The following is a 13392-nucleotide window of genomic DNA, read 5'->3' on the forward strand; positions in this document are numbered from 1 at the left end:
GGAGCAGACCCTGGGGCATAATCAGCCCAGCCTATCAGAATACTATAATTTTCTTATGTTAATTCTCTAATTATGACAATCGGGATCATTATTGCAAGTAAGAAAAATCCAGGAAGTCAGAATGACCCGACCTTCCCTTAAGTGGAAAAGAATATAAACTTCCATCATTTGTCCAAACATTAAAGGGGACACAAAGCAGAGAAACTCTATGTATGTGATAAGTGTACTAAAGAATTTAAACATCAAATAAGTTTCTATTTGAATCATAAAATTCACTTAGAATGTGATCAGTGTCCTTGAAGGGTTCAAACAGGCTTATCTCACTAGTCACCAGAGGAACTACAAGAGAGGAAGCCCTGTTAATGTAGTTAGTGGGCCAGAGTCTTTGCTCAGCACTTAACATGGCACTTGGAAAATAGTAGATGCTTAATAATTATTGTTTGAGTGACTAATTGGTTGACTGATTCATTCAGAGAATAGCCAGGAACTCTCATAAGAATCTATTTAGGAGAAGACGCAGTATGTGTGCCTAGTGTGTGAGAAGATTCAGCCTGTGCTCACATTTTTATAGATTTTAGAAAGAACTTAGTTTTACCTGACTCCATTCCACCCAACTACCAACTTCTAGGCCCCAAAAATCATATTCTAGATTAATGGCTTTCAAACTTTTTGGTCTCAAGACCTCTTTAGATGCTTAAAAATTATTGAGGACATTAAAGAGTTTTTGTTTACATGGTGATATTTATTTTTACCATTAGAAATTAACAGATAAATTACAAAAATATTAATTCATTTAAAATACCACAAATAAATCTATTATATTTTAAAGATAATAACCATATTTTCCAAAACAAAAAAAATGAGAAGAGGGGTTTTGCTTTATATATTTCTGCAAATCTCTTTAATGTCTAGTTTAATAAAAGACAGCTGGATTCTTCTATCTGCTTCTGTGTTCAATTTTTGTGCTACATTATTTCGGTTGAAGTATATAAAGAAAAGAAAATCTGACCTCACACAGATATGTAGGTAAAAAAAGGGAGGAGTATTTTAATAGGTAAAGAATGTCTTAGTAGTATTATGAAAATAGTTTTGATCTTACAGACCTCCCCTGAAAAGATCTTAGGAGAAATGCTGCCGAAGATCGCTGTGATATTAACATTCCTGCAGTCCTTTTAGCCTAATCTGGTCCATATAGTACAATGTTCCAACTCTAGGAAAATTATATTCTGTCATTTGTCACTAGAACTTCTCACTCCACTTTGCAAGCCTCTGAATTCCCTGTGCACATCCCTCGAAGCCATGAATGCTAAGGAGTGCAGCTTATTTCTCATCCAGTTTCTGTCCCTACCACAATTTCTATTGGTCCTGCATCCGATAAATAGGCCTTCTGACTTAGCCTTTGTACTCCTGCCAACTTATTGAGAAGGGATTTGATTTGTAAGTTGAGATATATGATCCCATAGGTTTATCTGGATATTCTAGAATTGTGGGAAATAAATTTTGACACTCCTAGCAGAAAAGGACATTAATGCCAATGATTCCTCATTGTAACAGGAATTGTTGGCCACAATTATCACCTTGCCTTTGAGTCACTCTTGCAAATGCGGTTTGGTCCTCTCTTTAACCACTAACTGATTCGCATCACATTGAGCCCAACTAGACTACTCCCTTGTGTTCCACAATCTCTTCTCTTTAAGGAAGGTGTTCAATTAGCAGTTACTTTCTTCTCAAACAGGAAATTATTGTTCCCACCTGTTTCTAATTTTCCACACCTACTTTCCCTCTCAAGAAACCACAAAACATATCCATTGGTTTTTTCCAGAACCCACAAACTGTGATTACTTCCATTCTGCCTGCTTTTCCCATAGTCCCTAACCAAGACACTATGCTTTCCTGCACCTGTTAGGAATGTCATGTATTTCATGGTGGAAGACCATTGCATTGCTTTCTTCATTCTCCTACACCTCAAAAATCATTTCCTATTTGCATTTACCTACCAGTCACTTAAATATATTTGAACAAAACTTCCCTAATGCTATTCCCAAGTCCCTAACTGTTTTCCTAAATCCTCAAAAATGGCTTTTATTCCACTGCATTCCCTGGTGGAGCTACCCTTTTCTGAAATATCGGTGACTGTTAGCATTTCCAAACTTGGAAGTATGTAAAAAGAATACAGTGAACTTCCTTTCTGTGTTGGCTCTTACAGGTCATGAGGTCTCTGGGAGGAAGTTACAGCTGTCTCCTATGTACACATTATATTTGTTGTTCAGCTGTTTCAGCTTGACTCTTTGTGACCCTAGCTGGGATTTTCTTGGCAAAGATACTGGAGTGGTTTGCTATTTCTTTCTCCAGCTGATTTTTACAGATGAGGAAACTGAGGAAAGCAGGGCTAAGTGACTTGCCCAGGGTCACACAGCTAGTAAGTGTCTGAGGCCAGACTAGAACTCAGGAAGATGAGTCTTTCTGACTCCAGGCCTAGCACTTTAACCACTGTACCACCTGACTGCCCAGGTGGTACACTACTCAGGCCATGACATTTCAGGGTGGGGAAGCACATTTTCATTGACAGAGTTCAGGCTTTTCTTGCCTCACTAATCCAAAACAGATGTGAGGAATTTAGGGCACAGCTGGTTTTTGTACTATGGCTTTTAGGTTACATTACCCTAGTGAAAATCCTGTAGGAACTAATTTATGACAACATTTTTTCACCTTTATCCTGATCCAGGGAAATTGAAGTAACATTGATCATTTTGAAAATAAGCCCTGTCCTCAGCTTCTGTCCTTCTTCTTCCAAATTAGAATAGTATATGATATGATATAAACTAATATAATAATATATAAGATGTATAATATGGCATGATATATACCATCTTAAATACATGTATATACTATCATTTATGCTATCTTACTTAAACTACCAGATATGCTACCATGTATATATGTTATGTTAAATGTGTATACTTTTTATATGTACCATATGTCATATATATCATGTATATGACAGTACATATATTTTATATGGGTATGTATGTGTATATGTATATGCACACACACACACACACACACACACACACTCTCATACTCCTTCACTTTGTACCGCCTTCAAAAGGACGGTGTATTCTTGACTTATAGTGAGAGCCAACTTTTCCTGCTTGGGTCTGTCTTAGACACTGTGGTGGCCAGCTTGCCAACTTGTCTTTGATCCATCAACACTTCTGGCTAAACTGCTATTAGGAAGCCTCAAGAGGTGCTATCCTTCATACAGTCATAGCTCTTCTTCTAAAAGGCTACCTACCATACTTTAGAGTCATTGAGTATCTGCTGCTACTGCCACCATGACCTGCTAAGGACATTTAAGGCTACAGAATGTTCTGTCTGCACTCAGATTACATTGGAAGCATTTTCATTCCCTTATGCCCACTTTGCCCAGATTGCTGAACTTGTTGCACTCACTAACACCAGCATTGTGATCAAAGAACAGTTTGTATCTCTTTATCCTGGTCCTTCAGTCCTGTATATGATTTTAATTTGGAAACAGAGAGTTCCTTGCTTCATCTTGTACACAGAGCAATAATGCTTTCTAAAAGCTTTCGTTCATTGTTAGATGAAATCTTACCATCCCCCGGCATACCAGTTGTTAAATGCAATGGGTCCTATGATGATGTTTCTAGAGGAAATGACCAAAGGAATTGGCATGTGACCGTATCTGGCCTGCAGTTTCTGAATTTTCTTCTCATTTGTCCATCCAGAGACCAGTCACCTCTGGTTAGTATTTCAGAACTGGCCCATCCCAAGACCAAACACCAAATACTGGCTGTGTGATGTTCATAATAAATGCTCATTGATTGAGTGTTTGGCTTGTGTTCATGAGGACTTTATCACTCTGCTTTCCTATAGATGCATATTTTTCAGGTCAAATATTTAAAGACATACATAAGGCACTTAACAAATAGCAACAATTGCCCTGAAGCTACTACCTACAATTCAGTGGAGCTGTAGAAAGCAAAAATTCTGATATAAAATTGCATTTAATCAAAATTTGCACAAAGAAGAATGGCCCTAGGGACTTCTCTCTCATTTTGAGCAGTCACCTGTTTCCTTGTAACTTCCACCCATCCATTCTCCAGATCTAATTCACATAATGAGAGCACAGATCTACCCAATGCCAAAAATAATTATCCCAGGGACCTTCCCAGAGAAACTCCATCAGTAGGAGACAGAGCTGATTTAGGGCCTGAGCTGTTGGGTGCAGGGCAAACTGCCTTAAAAGGTTTTAAAGCTTGAGGTAGGTTGTGTCTAGCAAAGAGTCACTTTCCAGGTCCTATGCTGACCTTTCTGGTTTGAAATCTCTACTTCTGTACCCAATTTTCCATCCTGTTTCAGATTTCATCACTCCACAGAAATCAGGTTTCCTACTTGGCCAGGTAGGCCTTCGATTTGCTTACTTGCATCCCACTTTTAAAACCACTCCTTTTCCCCAGGTAAGAATTCCTGGTTTTTATTCCAGTGCCTTAAATTACAGGCTTGTGTTGTTCTCTTTACATGGGATAGGACAGGGATAATCGTTTGCTGAGCATTTTATAGGTACAGTATGTCCCACCTAAAAATGTCCTGACCGAAGTAATATAAAATTGTTAACAGACTACAGCCGAACCTCTCCCATGGTTCTTTTGGAATCAACTCCCCATTCAGTGATGTTTTTGCCTGTATTATTTCTATTTGGTCTCTAAGCACTTGATAATTTTCAGTAGGTTTTTAAGGTTGCTCCACCCTTCTTTATAGGACTTCCAGGTATACTTTAGTTCAACCAGTGGTATCTCTCTACCCTGATGAAGGGACTCTAGCAAGATGTCCTAATTCAGTTACTTAGACATAGTATGAGATTAATAAATGTTTATTAAACTGATATAGTAGTCTCTACAGACAATGAGTTGGACCAAATGTTCCTCGCCCAAGGATGAGTTTTTCTATTGCTGATATATTAGTGGATGGTGTCTGCGTATGGATCCTACGTTTCCACAATGGCTGAGGCTGAGAGATACTTATTAGAGGGAATTCTCTTTGAATCACATCTCCCAGAGTGTGGGACTCGCTCAGCATGGTGATGTTACCCAGCACACACTGAAAGGCTGGGAAATCAGAGGCTCATGAAAGCCAAACTATGCAAGAAGGACAAGAAAAATAGTGTCTTCATCTGTACCCTTCCAAGTCAAGACATGCTGGTGTACCCCAGCTTGAGGCACTGACAATGTCTGGAGTGCCCAAACTGCTATTGATGTGTTGAGATAAATCAATCTACAACTCTCTTTAGCTGCCTTGCAGAGAAACCATCATTCTTAAGATTGCTGCAAAATGGTACCTTGAATACTGAATTGCTATATCCCTCTCTTAATGGGTTGGGAAGCCCAAGGGCTTACCTGAGAGCTGGAACTATACCTCCTGAGAAACATGCTGGGAGAGGCCCCTATATCGGAGTGGGTGCTAGCAGGATTTAATATCTTTTTCAATTCCTTGAGCTTACATTTTCCATTTCTTTTATTAAATGCCTTTTGCTTTGAATTAATTTGTAGTCTGGTTTCTTGTTGTATAAAGAGATATATCAGTTGGGACTCAGAGCTCTGAATTTGAATAGATAAGTATTGCAATGGTATTATGAAACTAGTAATAGTTGAGAGGGGGCCCTGGGATATACTAGTAAACTAGGAAGATAGAAAAGGAACACTTCAAAGAAGCGTATTTTCTATATTGGCCCTCACCACTACTTCCAATTCCATCCTCTCTCCTTTTCTCTCGTTTCTATAAAAAAATATAAACAACTTAACTGTCTCACAATTAGATGGATGAGGTAGACTGGGCTGTTTCTGAAGGGGCTTGGCACAATGCCTGGCACATAGCAATCATTTAAGAAATGTTTATTTGATTGATTCATTGGTAGTAAGTTCTCCTACACAAGAGTACTTTAATAAGAGGTTGGTCAATAGCCTGTTGAGGCTGATGGAAAAAGGGAAACTACAACGAAAAAGAGAAGACAACCATAAAATGCCACCTCAGCAATCACACCCCAGATTCTCGGATAAAATTCCAGTCAGATGGAAACATTAGTGTTACAGGAGATTGAGGTATGGATTGCATTAGATCAGAGGCGGGGAACCTAAGGGCCTGGAGGTCCTCAAAGGCAGCTCTGGGACTGAATGCAAAGCTTAGATTTAGTCAATGGGCCACATTTGAGGATTTAAAGGATCGCATGTGGCCTTGAGGCCACAGGTTCCCCACCCTTGGACTAGAAGAATTCTGAGGTTCCTTCCAATGTGGAGATTGTATGTTTGTTTGAACTGTTATACCATCATGACCGCTATACAAGAGTTAATATTTGCTAGACTGTTATTATTTCCATCTAATTTATTCCAGCATGGGACTATATCCCAGTCAATGATTCATCCCCAAGACACTATCACAGAACTTTGGAACTGATAAAAACAAAACCCTCATCTCTTAAAGATGCTTCTGTGGTGTTAAAGGTGTATCGGATTTTGAATCAGAAAACCTGGTTTCAGTCTTGGCTGTGAAACGTACAACCTTGGGTAAGTCATCCAGTCTCTGAGCCTCAGTTTAGTAATCTGTAAAAGGGGAGTAATAATCCACAATTTTACCTCTCAGGGTTTTTGTAAGGATTAAATAAATTAATATACGCAAAGCATCCTATAAAATGTTAAGAAAATGTAAACTGTTATTATGACAACATCTTACTTTTCAAGAATGAAGGGGAATTTGTCAATGAAAAACCTTTTATTTCACTTCTGGGTGTCTTAAACCTAAATCTCCTTCAGCAACATCAGTAGCCATAGAGCTAACAGTTTATTTCTTTTTCCAAAAGGAGCCTAGGGATTCCTATCATGTGAGCACTACTCAAAGAAAACACATGACCAATTTAATTTACAAAATGGACCAAGTAGCGTGGGGAGGAAAGTGTATTCGCATTACAAATGGATTAGAGGGATTTGCCAAAGAGCTTTCCTTTAAGTGACCCAGGGACTTTCGTTCAAAGAAATGTACAGATACAGGATAGAGAACCCCAGTAAGTAGCATGGAGGAATGATGGCATGCTTGTGCTTGGGCCCCAGCCCAGACCACTGGTGCCTCTGCCCAAGGCACCCCAGACTACTTACCACTTCTTAATCCCACCCATATCCTTTTCCCTGTCCTTTCTGTATATAAGCATCAGCCTCATCCTTATTAGTATGCAAGTTCCCTAAGGAACCTTGCCCACTTCTATTGGTGTTACGATAAACTTTGCCACTTGACTGGAAGATGGGTTGAGTGTGTGAATTCATTCCAAGCTGACACCACCCTGTACCCTGGCATTTAGAGTTACCCAGTAACTCTAAACTGAGTCAGGAACACAGGACACTGATAGATTTAGAACTAAAAAGGACAGGGATTCTTCTAGGGTCACCTCCAAGGGGTGTATGCAGAGATTTCAGGAGCTTCATGGACTTGGAGGAGGGAAAACATTGCACCTTTAAGCTAACTTATTTTTAACTGAAATCAAGCATTTCCTTCAATTATGAATGTAGGCAACAAACATTATTTTGAGAATTCCATAGACTTCACCAGACTCTCAGAGGGGCCTATGACACACTGATCTAGTCAAACCATCTTATTTCACAGATGAGAAAACTAAGGCCCAGGGAGGATGAAATATCATGCCGATATCACACAAGATGGTAAGGAGCAGACTCTGGATTTTAACCTAGATTTTCTAACTATGAATCTTGTTCTCATTATATGGCACCAGGTTGTCCTTCCTATGATTTTCCTTAAAGTATGTGAGGAGATGGGGAGGTAGGGCAAGAAGGAGAAAGGAGTAGGAAGCTGGAGGCAAAGTTTGGCTTTGAAATCAGGCCCTCTGACTCCAAATCCAAGGTTCTTTCTACTATCCAATCTTGCTTTTCTAGGCAGAGGTATCAAACTCAGGCAGACAGGCCTTTAAGCCACTTGCAAAAACTCCACAGTGTGGCCATGTTAAAATGTGCTTACGACAGGTTTAATAAATTAAATGAAAAGACAATACAACACAGATAATGTTAATTTGTGGTTTTTGAGTCAATACCACTCACAGGAATCATTTTGTATGACTTTGCTGATGTTCAGTGGAGTCTGATTCTTTGTGATCTGGTGGACCACACTGTCTATAGGGTTTTCTTGGCCAAGATGCTAGTTTGCACGGTTCAGTGGTAGGGTAGCTAGGTTGGATAGAGTGCTGGGCCTGGAGTCAAAAACACTCATCTTCATGAGTTTAAATCTAGCTTCACTTACTAGCTATGTGACCCTGGGCTAGTCACTTAACCCTGTTTGCCTCAGTTTACTCAAATGTAAAAAGAGCTGAAGAAGGAAATGGCAAACCACTCCAGTATCTTTGTTCAGAAAACCCCAAATGCGGTCATGAAGATATGACTGAAAAAAAATGAATAACTATAACCTTCATTGGTGGCCTTCATTTCTATTTGAGTTTGACGCATGGCCTAGAGCACTGGAGCTGGAAGGGGCTTTAGAACACTGTTAGAGATGGAAGTGACCTTAGAATGGGAGAATATTAGAACCCAGATTGTAATAGATCAATAAGAAATGACGGTAGATCAAGTCTGATACTGTGATGGCACAGACTGAACTTGGGGTTCCATGGATATAGGTAATTCTCATAGAGTAAACTCCCTCCACCAATGCAAATCAACTTCTCCTCTGCAATTTACGGTCTTAGAAAACTGTTACGGTCACAGAGAGATTGAAGTGCCTGGTCTAGGGTCCCAAAGCCAGTACTCATCAGGGACAAGAACCTAATTCTTTCTGACTGGGAGGACGACTCTCTATCCACTTGCATCACATTGATGTTAGAAGGTCAATAAATGGGACAATGGGATTTGACTGACAGGTGTTTTTTTTTTCCCCAGGAGTACATCTTTATAAAGCATGAGATATTGTACATGTCTATGTGTCTTGCGGTGTGAGTTCTGGTACTACAGCATGACTGGGTGCTACATCAACTGGAATTCCTGGAGCCCTTTTTCTGGGCTGACGCTTGGATCTTGTGTTATATACAACATTTATAAGAGATTTGACTATTACAGCTGCTGTTACATGTCACTGATGTTATATGTCACTGCCTGGGCTAGGCATAACTGAGCTAATACTAACAAAGAAAACAACTATTTACATGAGGATAGCGATTTACAAATCACTGTCATATCCATGATCCCACTGGATCTTCACGACAACCCTATGGGCAAAGAAGGACAACTGTAATTATTCCCCTTTTTCAGATTAGGAGCCTAGGGACTCTACGAAGTGAATTGGCCATGTTTACATAGCTGTTTAGTGATGGGGTCAGGACTGAATTCAGGTCTTGTGTTTTCCAGGCCAGTGAACTTTTTTGCTATGCTGTCTCCATCATCATCTCCTCTAGCATTGGTATAACATTTTAAGTTTTACAAAGCATTTAACATTATTATCTCAAAACAACCCTGGGAGGCGGATGCTGTTATTAGAGGATAGAATGTTGGATTTGAAGTCAGAAGACTTGTGTTCAAATCCTACCTTGATACCTACTAGCTGAGGGACCCTGCGTAAGTCCTTAACTTCTCTTCATCAGTTTCCCTATCTGTAAAATGAGAATGAAAATAACAGCAACTGTCTCTCAGGATGGTTGTGAGGATTAAATGAGGTAATGTATGTAGAACACTTTACAAACTGTAAAGGGCTATGTGAAAGAGAACTGTCTTACTAGGACTACTAGGACAGAAAACAAACTCCTTAGTCTGACGTCTAAGGCCTATCACAATTTGGCTCTCCCTTATCTTTCCACTTTATCTGACCTGATTCCTCATGGTCTACTTTAAATCAGCATTTAATAAATAAACCGAAGTAAATGATAAATAAGCCAAACAACTATTATACATTTCCTTGACCTTCCTGGTCCTTTTCTCTCTCTTTTCCATGGATGGATTTATTCAGATCATCCCCAATCTCTCCCCCATCCTCCTCCCTCTTTGCCTCTATTAGCTGAAATCCTTCTCTTCTTTCAAAGTTCAACTCAGGAGCCCTCTCACCCTTTCTTCCATTTCCTCAACTAAAAGAGATCGCTCCCTCTTCAGAGTTTCTTGGAGCACTCAGTCTGGGTATCTCCTTGGTTATTATTGTCTATCTTGTTCTATACTTGTGTCTATTTCCTATCCTTGCTATCAGACTGTAAGGAAAGGTGCTTCATTATTTTTTGTTTTTGGAGCCAATCAGGGTTAAGTGACTTGCCCAGGGTCACATATCTAGTGTCTAAGGCTGGATTTGAACTCAGGTCCTTCTGACTCCATGGCGGCGCCCTAACCACAACTTCATTCCTTTTTAACTTTGAATCCCTAGTATGCTTGCATACATAAGGCATTGAATAAAAGCACATTCAGCTGAACTGATTCTGTCCTGAAGTGGACTTACCTCATTGATTATGATTCTGCTTGCCATCCGTAGCCTGGTCCTGGGCCCAAATTTATTAGTGATCATTATGCGTAATCCAGCCTCAGGGAAACTGAACTGGGGGGGACTGGAGTTCATGATTTCATCCACCATCACCACTGGATTTTTGCCATATTGAGGCTTCTCCTTCACTATTGATCACAATGTTAACAGTTAGTCTTGGGATTTCCATGAGGGAACATTTATGTGCTGGACCCATCCCCCACTCCCAACCCCTACATGTATATTGCTTCTTGGACTCTCCTCATTGACTATGTGTGTGTCATCTACAGTGAGTGAGTGGTGTCCATGCTGTCCTACAGATGTCAATGTGAGGTTGACTTCCTGCTCTCAGCTGATGTTCCCCAAGGGCCTCACAGCTGAATTGCAGCAAAATGTTTGAGATTCTTGCATGATGTCCTCACAAAAATTCCCCAGAGGGTAATATTTCTCCTAAAACAACTAACAAGACTAGCACTGATGTTCCTTGTTTAAGAGTGTGTCAAAACCTACATGTGTGGGGTACAATGTGATGACAAAAAGTTCTGAAGACTTGCCTGGTGTGACCTGATAGCCTGGGCTCTTCTGGGAAGGTGTTTATTAGACGCTTCTTTCCATAGTCTACACATCCTTCACCTTCTTAGTCAACATCCTTACACCCTTCTAACCTAATTCAAGCATTGTCTAAAAAAGCATGCAACCTGGTACCTAATTTAAGGGCCCCAGGACAGGTGAGCACCATTACGAGAGGGCACTGGGCATGTTTACTTTTTGTCCTCCAAATTTCCCATCATTATTATAGAACAGCATATCTTTTTCATCTTGCAACTTACATATGTTTTGATCTAGCATAAATTTGTATCAATGGATAGAGAGTCTTTGTTCTTCACTTGCTTCTCCTTTTATAAGCAAAATTAGACTCTGCATTCCAGGGGTTTCTTGGAATGAAAATTTGAAGAAACCAATTGGAGTCCTCACATAGCCATATGTTCTGGATGACTGTTTTGGCCTTTTCTTTTAGGTGGTAACTCTGGGTCCTCAGACAGAGGTGTGGGTAGCATATTTCATCAGATTGTGCACCCAGGAAATTTCCCTTTCTTTTCTTTTTTGGTCTTTCTTTCTTTCTTTCTAGCAACTACTGATCGACTATTCAGTCATAAAGGATTTCACTTTTATTTATCAAAGTAAGGACAATAAATGTAAGTATTTTAAATAGTTAAATAACTATTAAATAACCATTTTAAATAAACATAACAATTTGAAAATATTAACAACTGAATTTTACTAAAAATATACAAAAAAATGAAATGAAAAATTCTCAATTTTTTGAGACAATTAGGTTGTACCAGGGCATGCCTGGAATACCTGAACACACAATCCATTGCCCTAGGTAGGCGGGCACTTCTTTTGGAGCTCATAGGAAAGCAGTCACAGGTCAAAGAAGTCAGAGCTGGAAAGGTGCTTAAAGATTGTCTAGTCTGTTCTCCTCAGTTTTACAAATGAGCAAGCTGACATACCCAAAAAGGGAAGTGATTAGCCTAAGGTCACACAATGAGTTAGTGGCACTCACACTAATCCTCTGTGGTAATAATGAAGGATACCCTCCTACTCCCAATTCTGAAGGCCTAATGGAATATATGAGCTTGTGAATATGACCAACATTAACATTTCATTATATTTTTCTATACTCATATTTTATCTCCTTTAAGATAATAAACTCTTGGGGGTAGGAACCATGTCTTATTTCTCTATCTCCCCAGAAGCTAGCCTATTGTTCTACATGTAGTAGGTGCTTAATAAATGCTTGTGAATGAATGAACAGATGAACAAATGAATTGTATTTGTGGAGAATTGTAAGATTTGGTTCCCAAAGCCCAGAATGATTCTCAATGTTGACCAATCCCTCATGTACTAGCTAGAACACAAGCAGGCTCAATTTTCCTAAAATAACATACATCAGTCCAAGTTAGTTATTAGTTCCCAATGTTTTCTGTATGGAGAACAAATTCACCCACTTAAACCACTCTAAACAGCAAATCCATGCAAGTGTGGCCACACACACTAAACACTACACACACAAGTGAACACACAGCAAGGCTCAGCAGACAGGAGGCATGTGGTGTTAGAAAAAAACGAAGCCGGAGATACCATGCATTGAATTGAGATGAAAACTGACCTTGAAGCAAGGGAAACATTCCAATGGCTTGGGGTTTATGTGTGTATTTGTTTCAAATGTTGTGTTATTGCGTGGATGCGAGCAGATTACTTACAATTAAGAAGAGGAGGAGGAGAGTTTAGGAGACAAAAGCAAACAGTGACTGCCAGAAATGATTAGTGTGCAGTGGGAGCCAAGGCCTCGGTCTGGAAAAAATAACATTCATTTCCCAAGACCCATGACAGAAGGGGGCATTCTCGTCATCCGGCTCAAATGCAGCTGGGATGATTGAGGCTTCTTTGATTATTTGCCAAAGGGGTGCTGAAGTAGGTGTTTTAAAGAAGGACATTAGTAACCAGGGCCCTCTTGCAGAGGAGTCTGCTCCATGGAAGCTTCCAGCCTACAGCTTTCTCCTTCATGCACATGCTTTGGTTGAATACTGATTTTCCCTATTCCTTGCTCAGCATTAGAGCCCCAACTATGCCTTCATCACTTCTGGGCCCCTAAGCTGTAAGATATTTCACAGACTTTATACCAAAGCCTCCATTTCTTCTCAGGAGAGGCAGAACTATTACAAGCAGCCTCTAGCATCTGCTTTGGTCAGTTTAGTCATAGTCATCTGGCCCCATGGAGAAACAACAGGTAGTCTTTGGGTTCCAATAAAGAGTGGTCTCTTTGAAGGGACTAGCTGGTCACCCTTGGTTGGGTTGCCAGCTGCTCTGAGCGGGATGAGTCAT

General features: G+C 39.9%; 1 protein-coding gene across 1 annotated transcript in view; it reads right to left on the bottom strand.

Annotated features, from left to right (window-relative positions):
• Window positions 1–13392, bottom strand: part of SLC24A4 (solute carrier family 24 member 4) — a 297207-nt gene that overhangs the window by 70341 nt on the left and 213474 nt on the right. Inside the window, exon 11 of the mRNA XM_072624485.1 lies at window positions 10483–10652. Coding sequence (XP_072480586.1) covers window positions 10483–10652 — 170 coding nt within the window. The remainder of the gene's footprint in view (window positions 1–10482; window positions 10653–13392) is intronic.

Source organism: Notamacropus eugenii, chromosome 7, assembly GCF_028372415.1.
Source record: "Notamacropus eugenii isolate mMacEug1 chromosome 7, mMacEug1.pri_v2, whole genome shotgun sequence".
Taxonomy (NCBI): Eukaryota; Metazoa; Chordata; class Mammalia; order Diprotodontia; family Macropodidae; genus Notamacropus; species Notamacropus eugenii.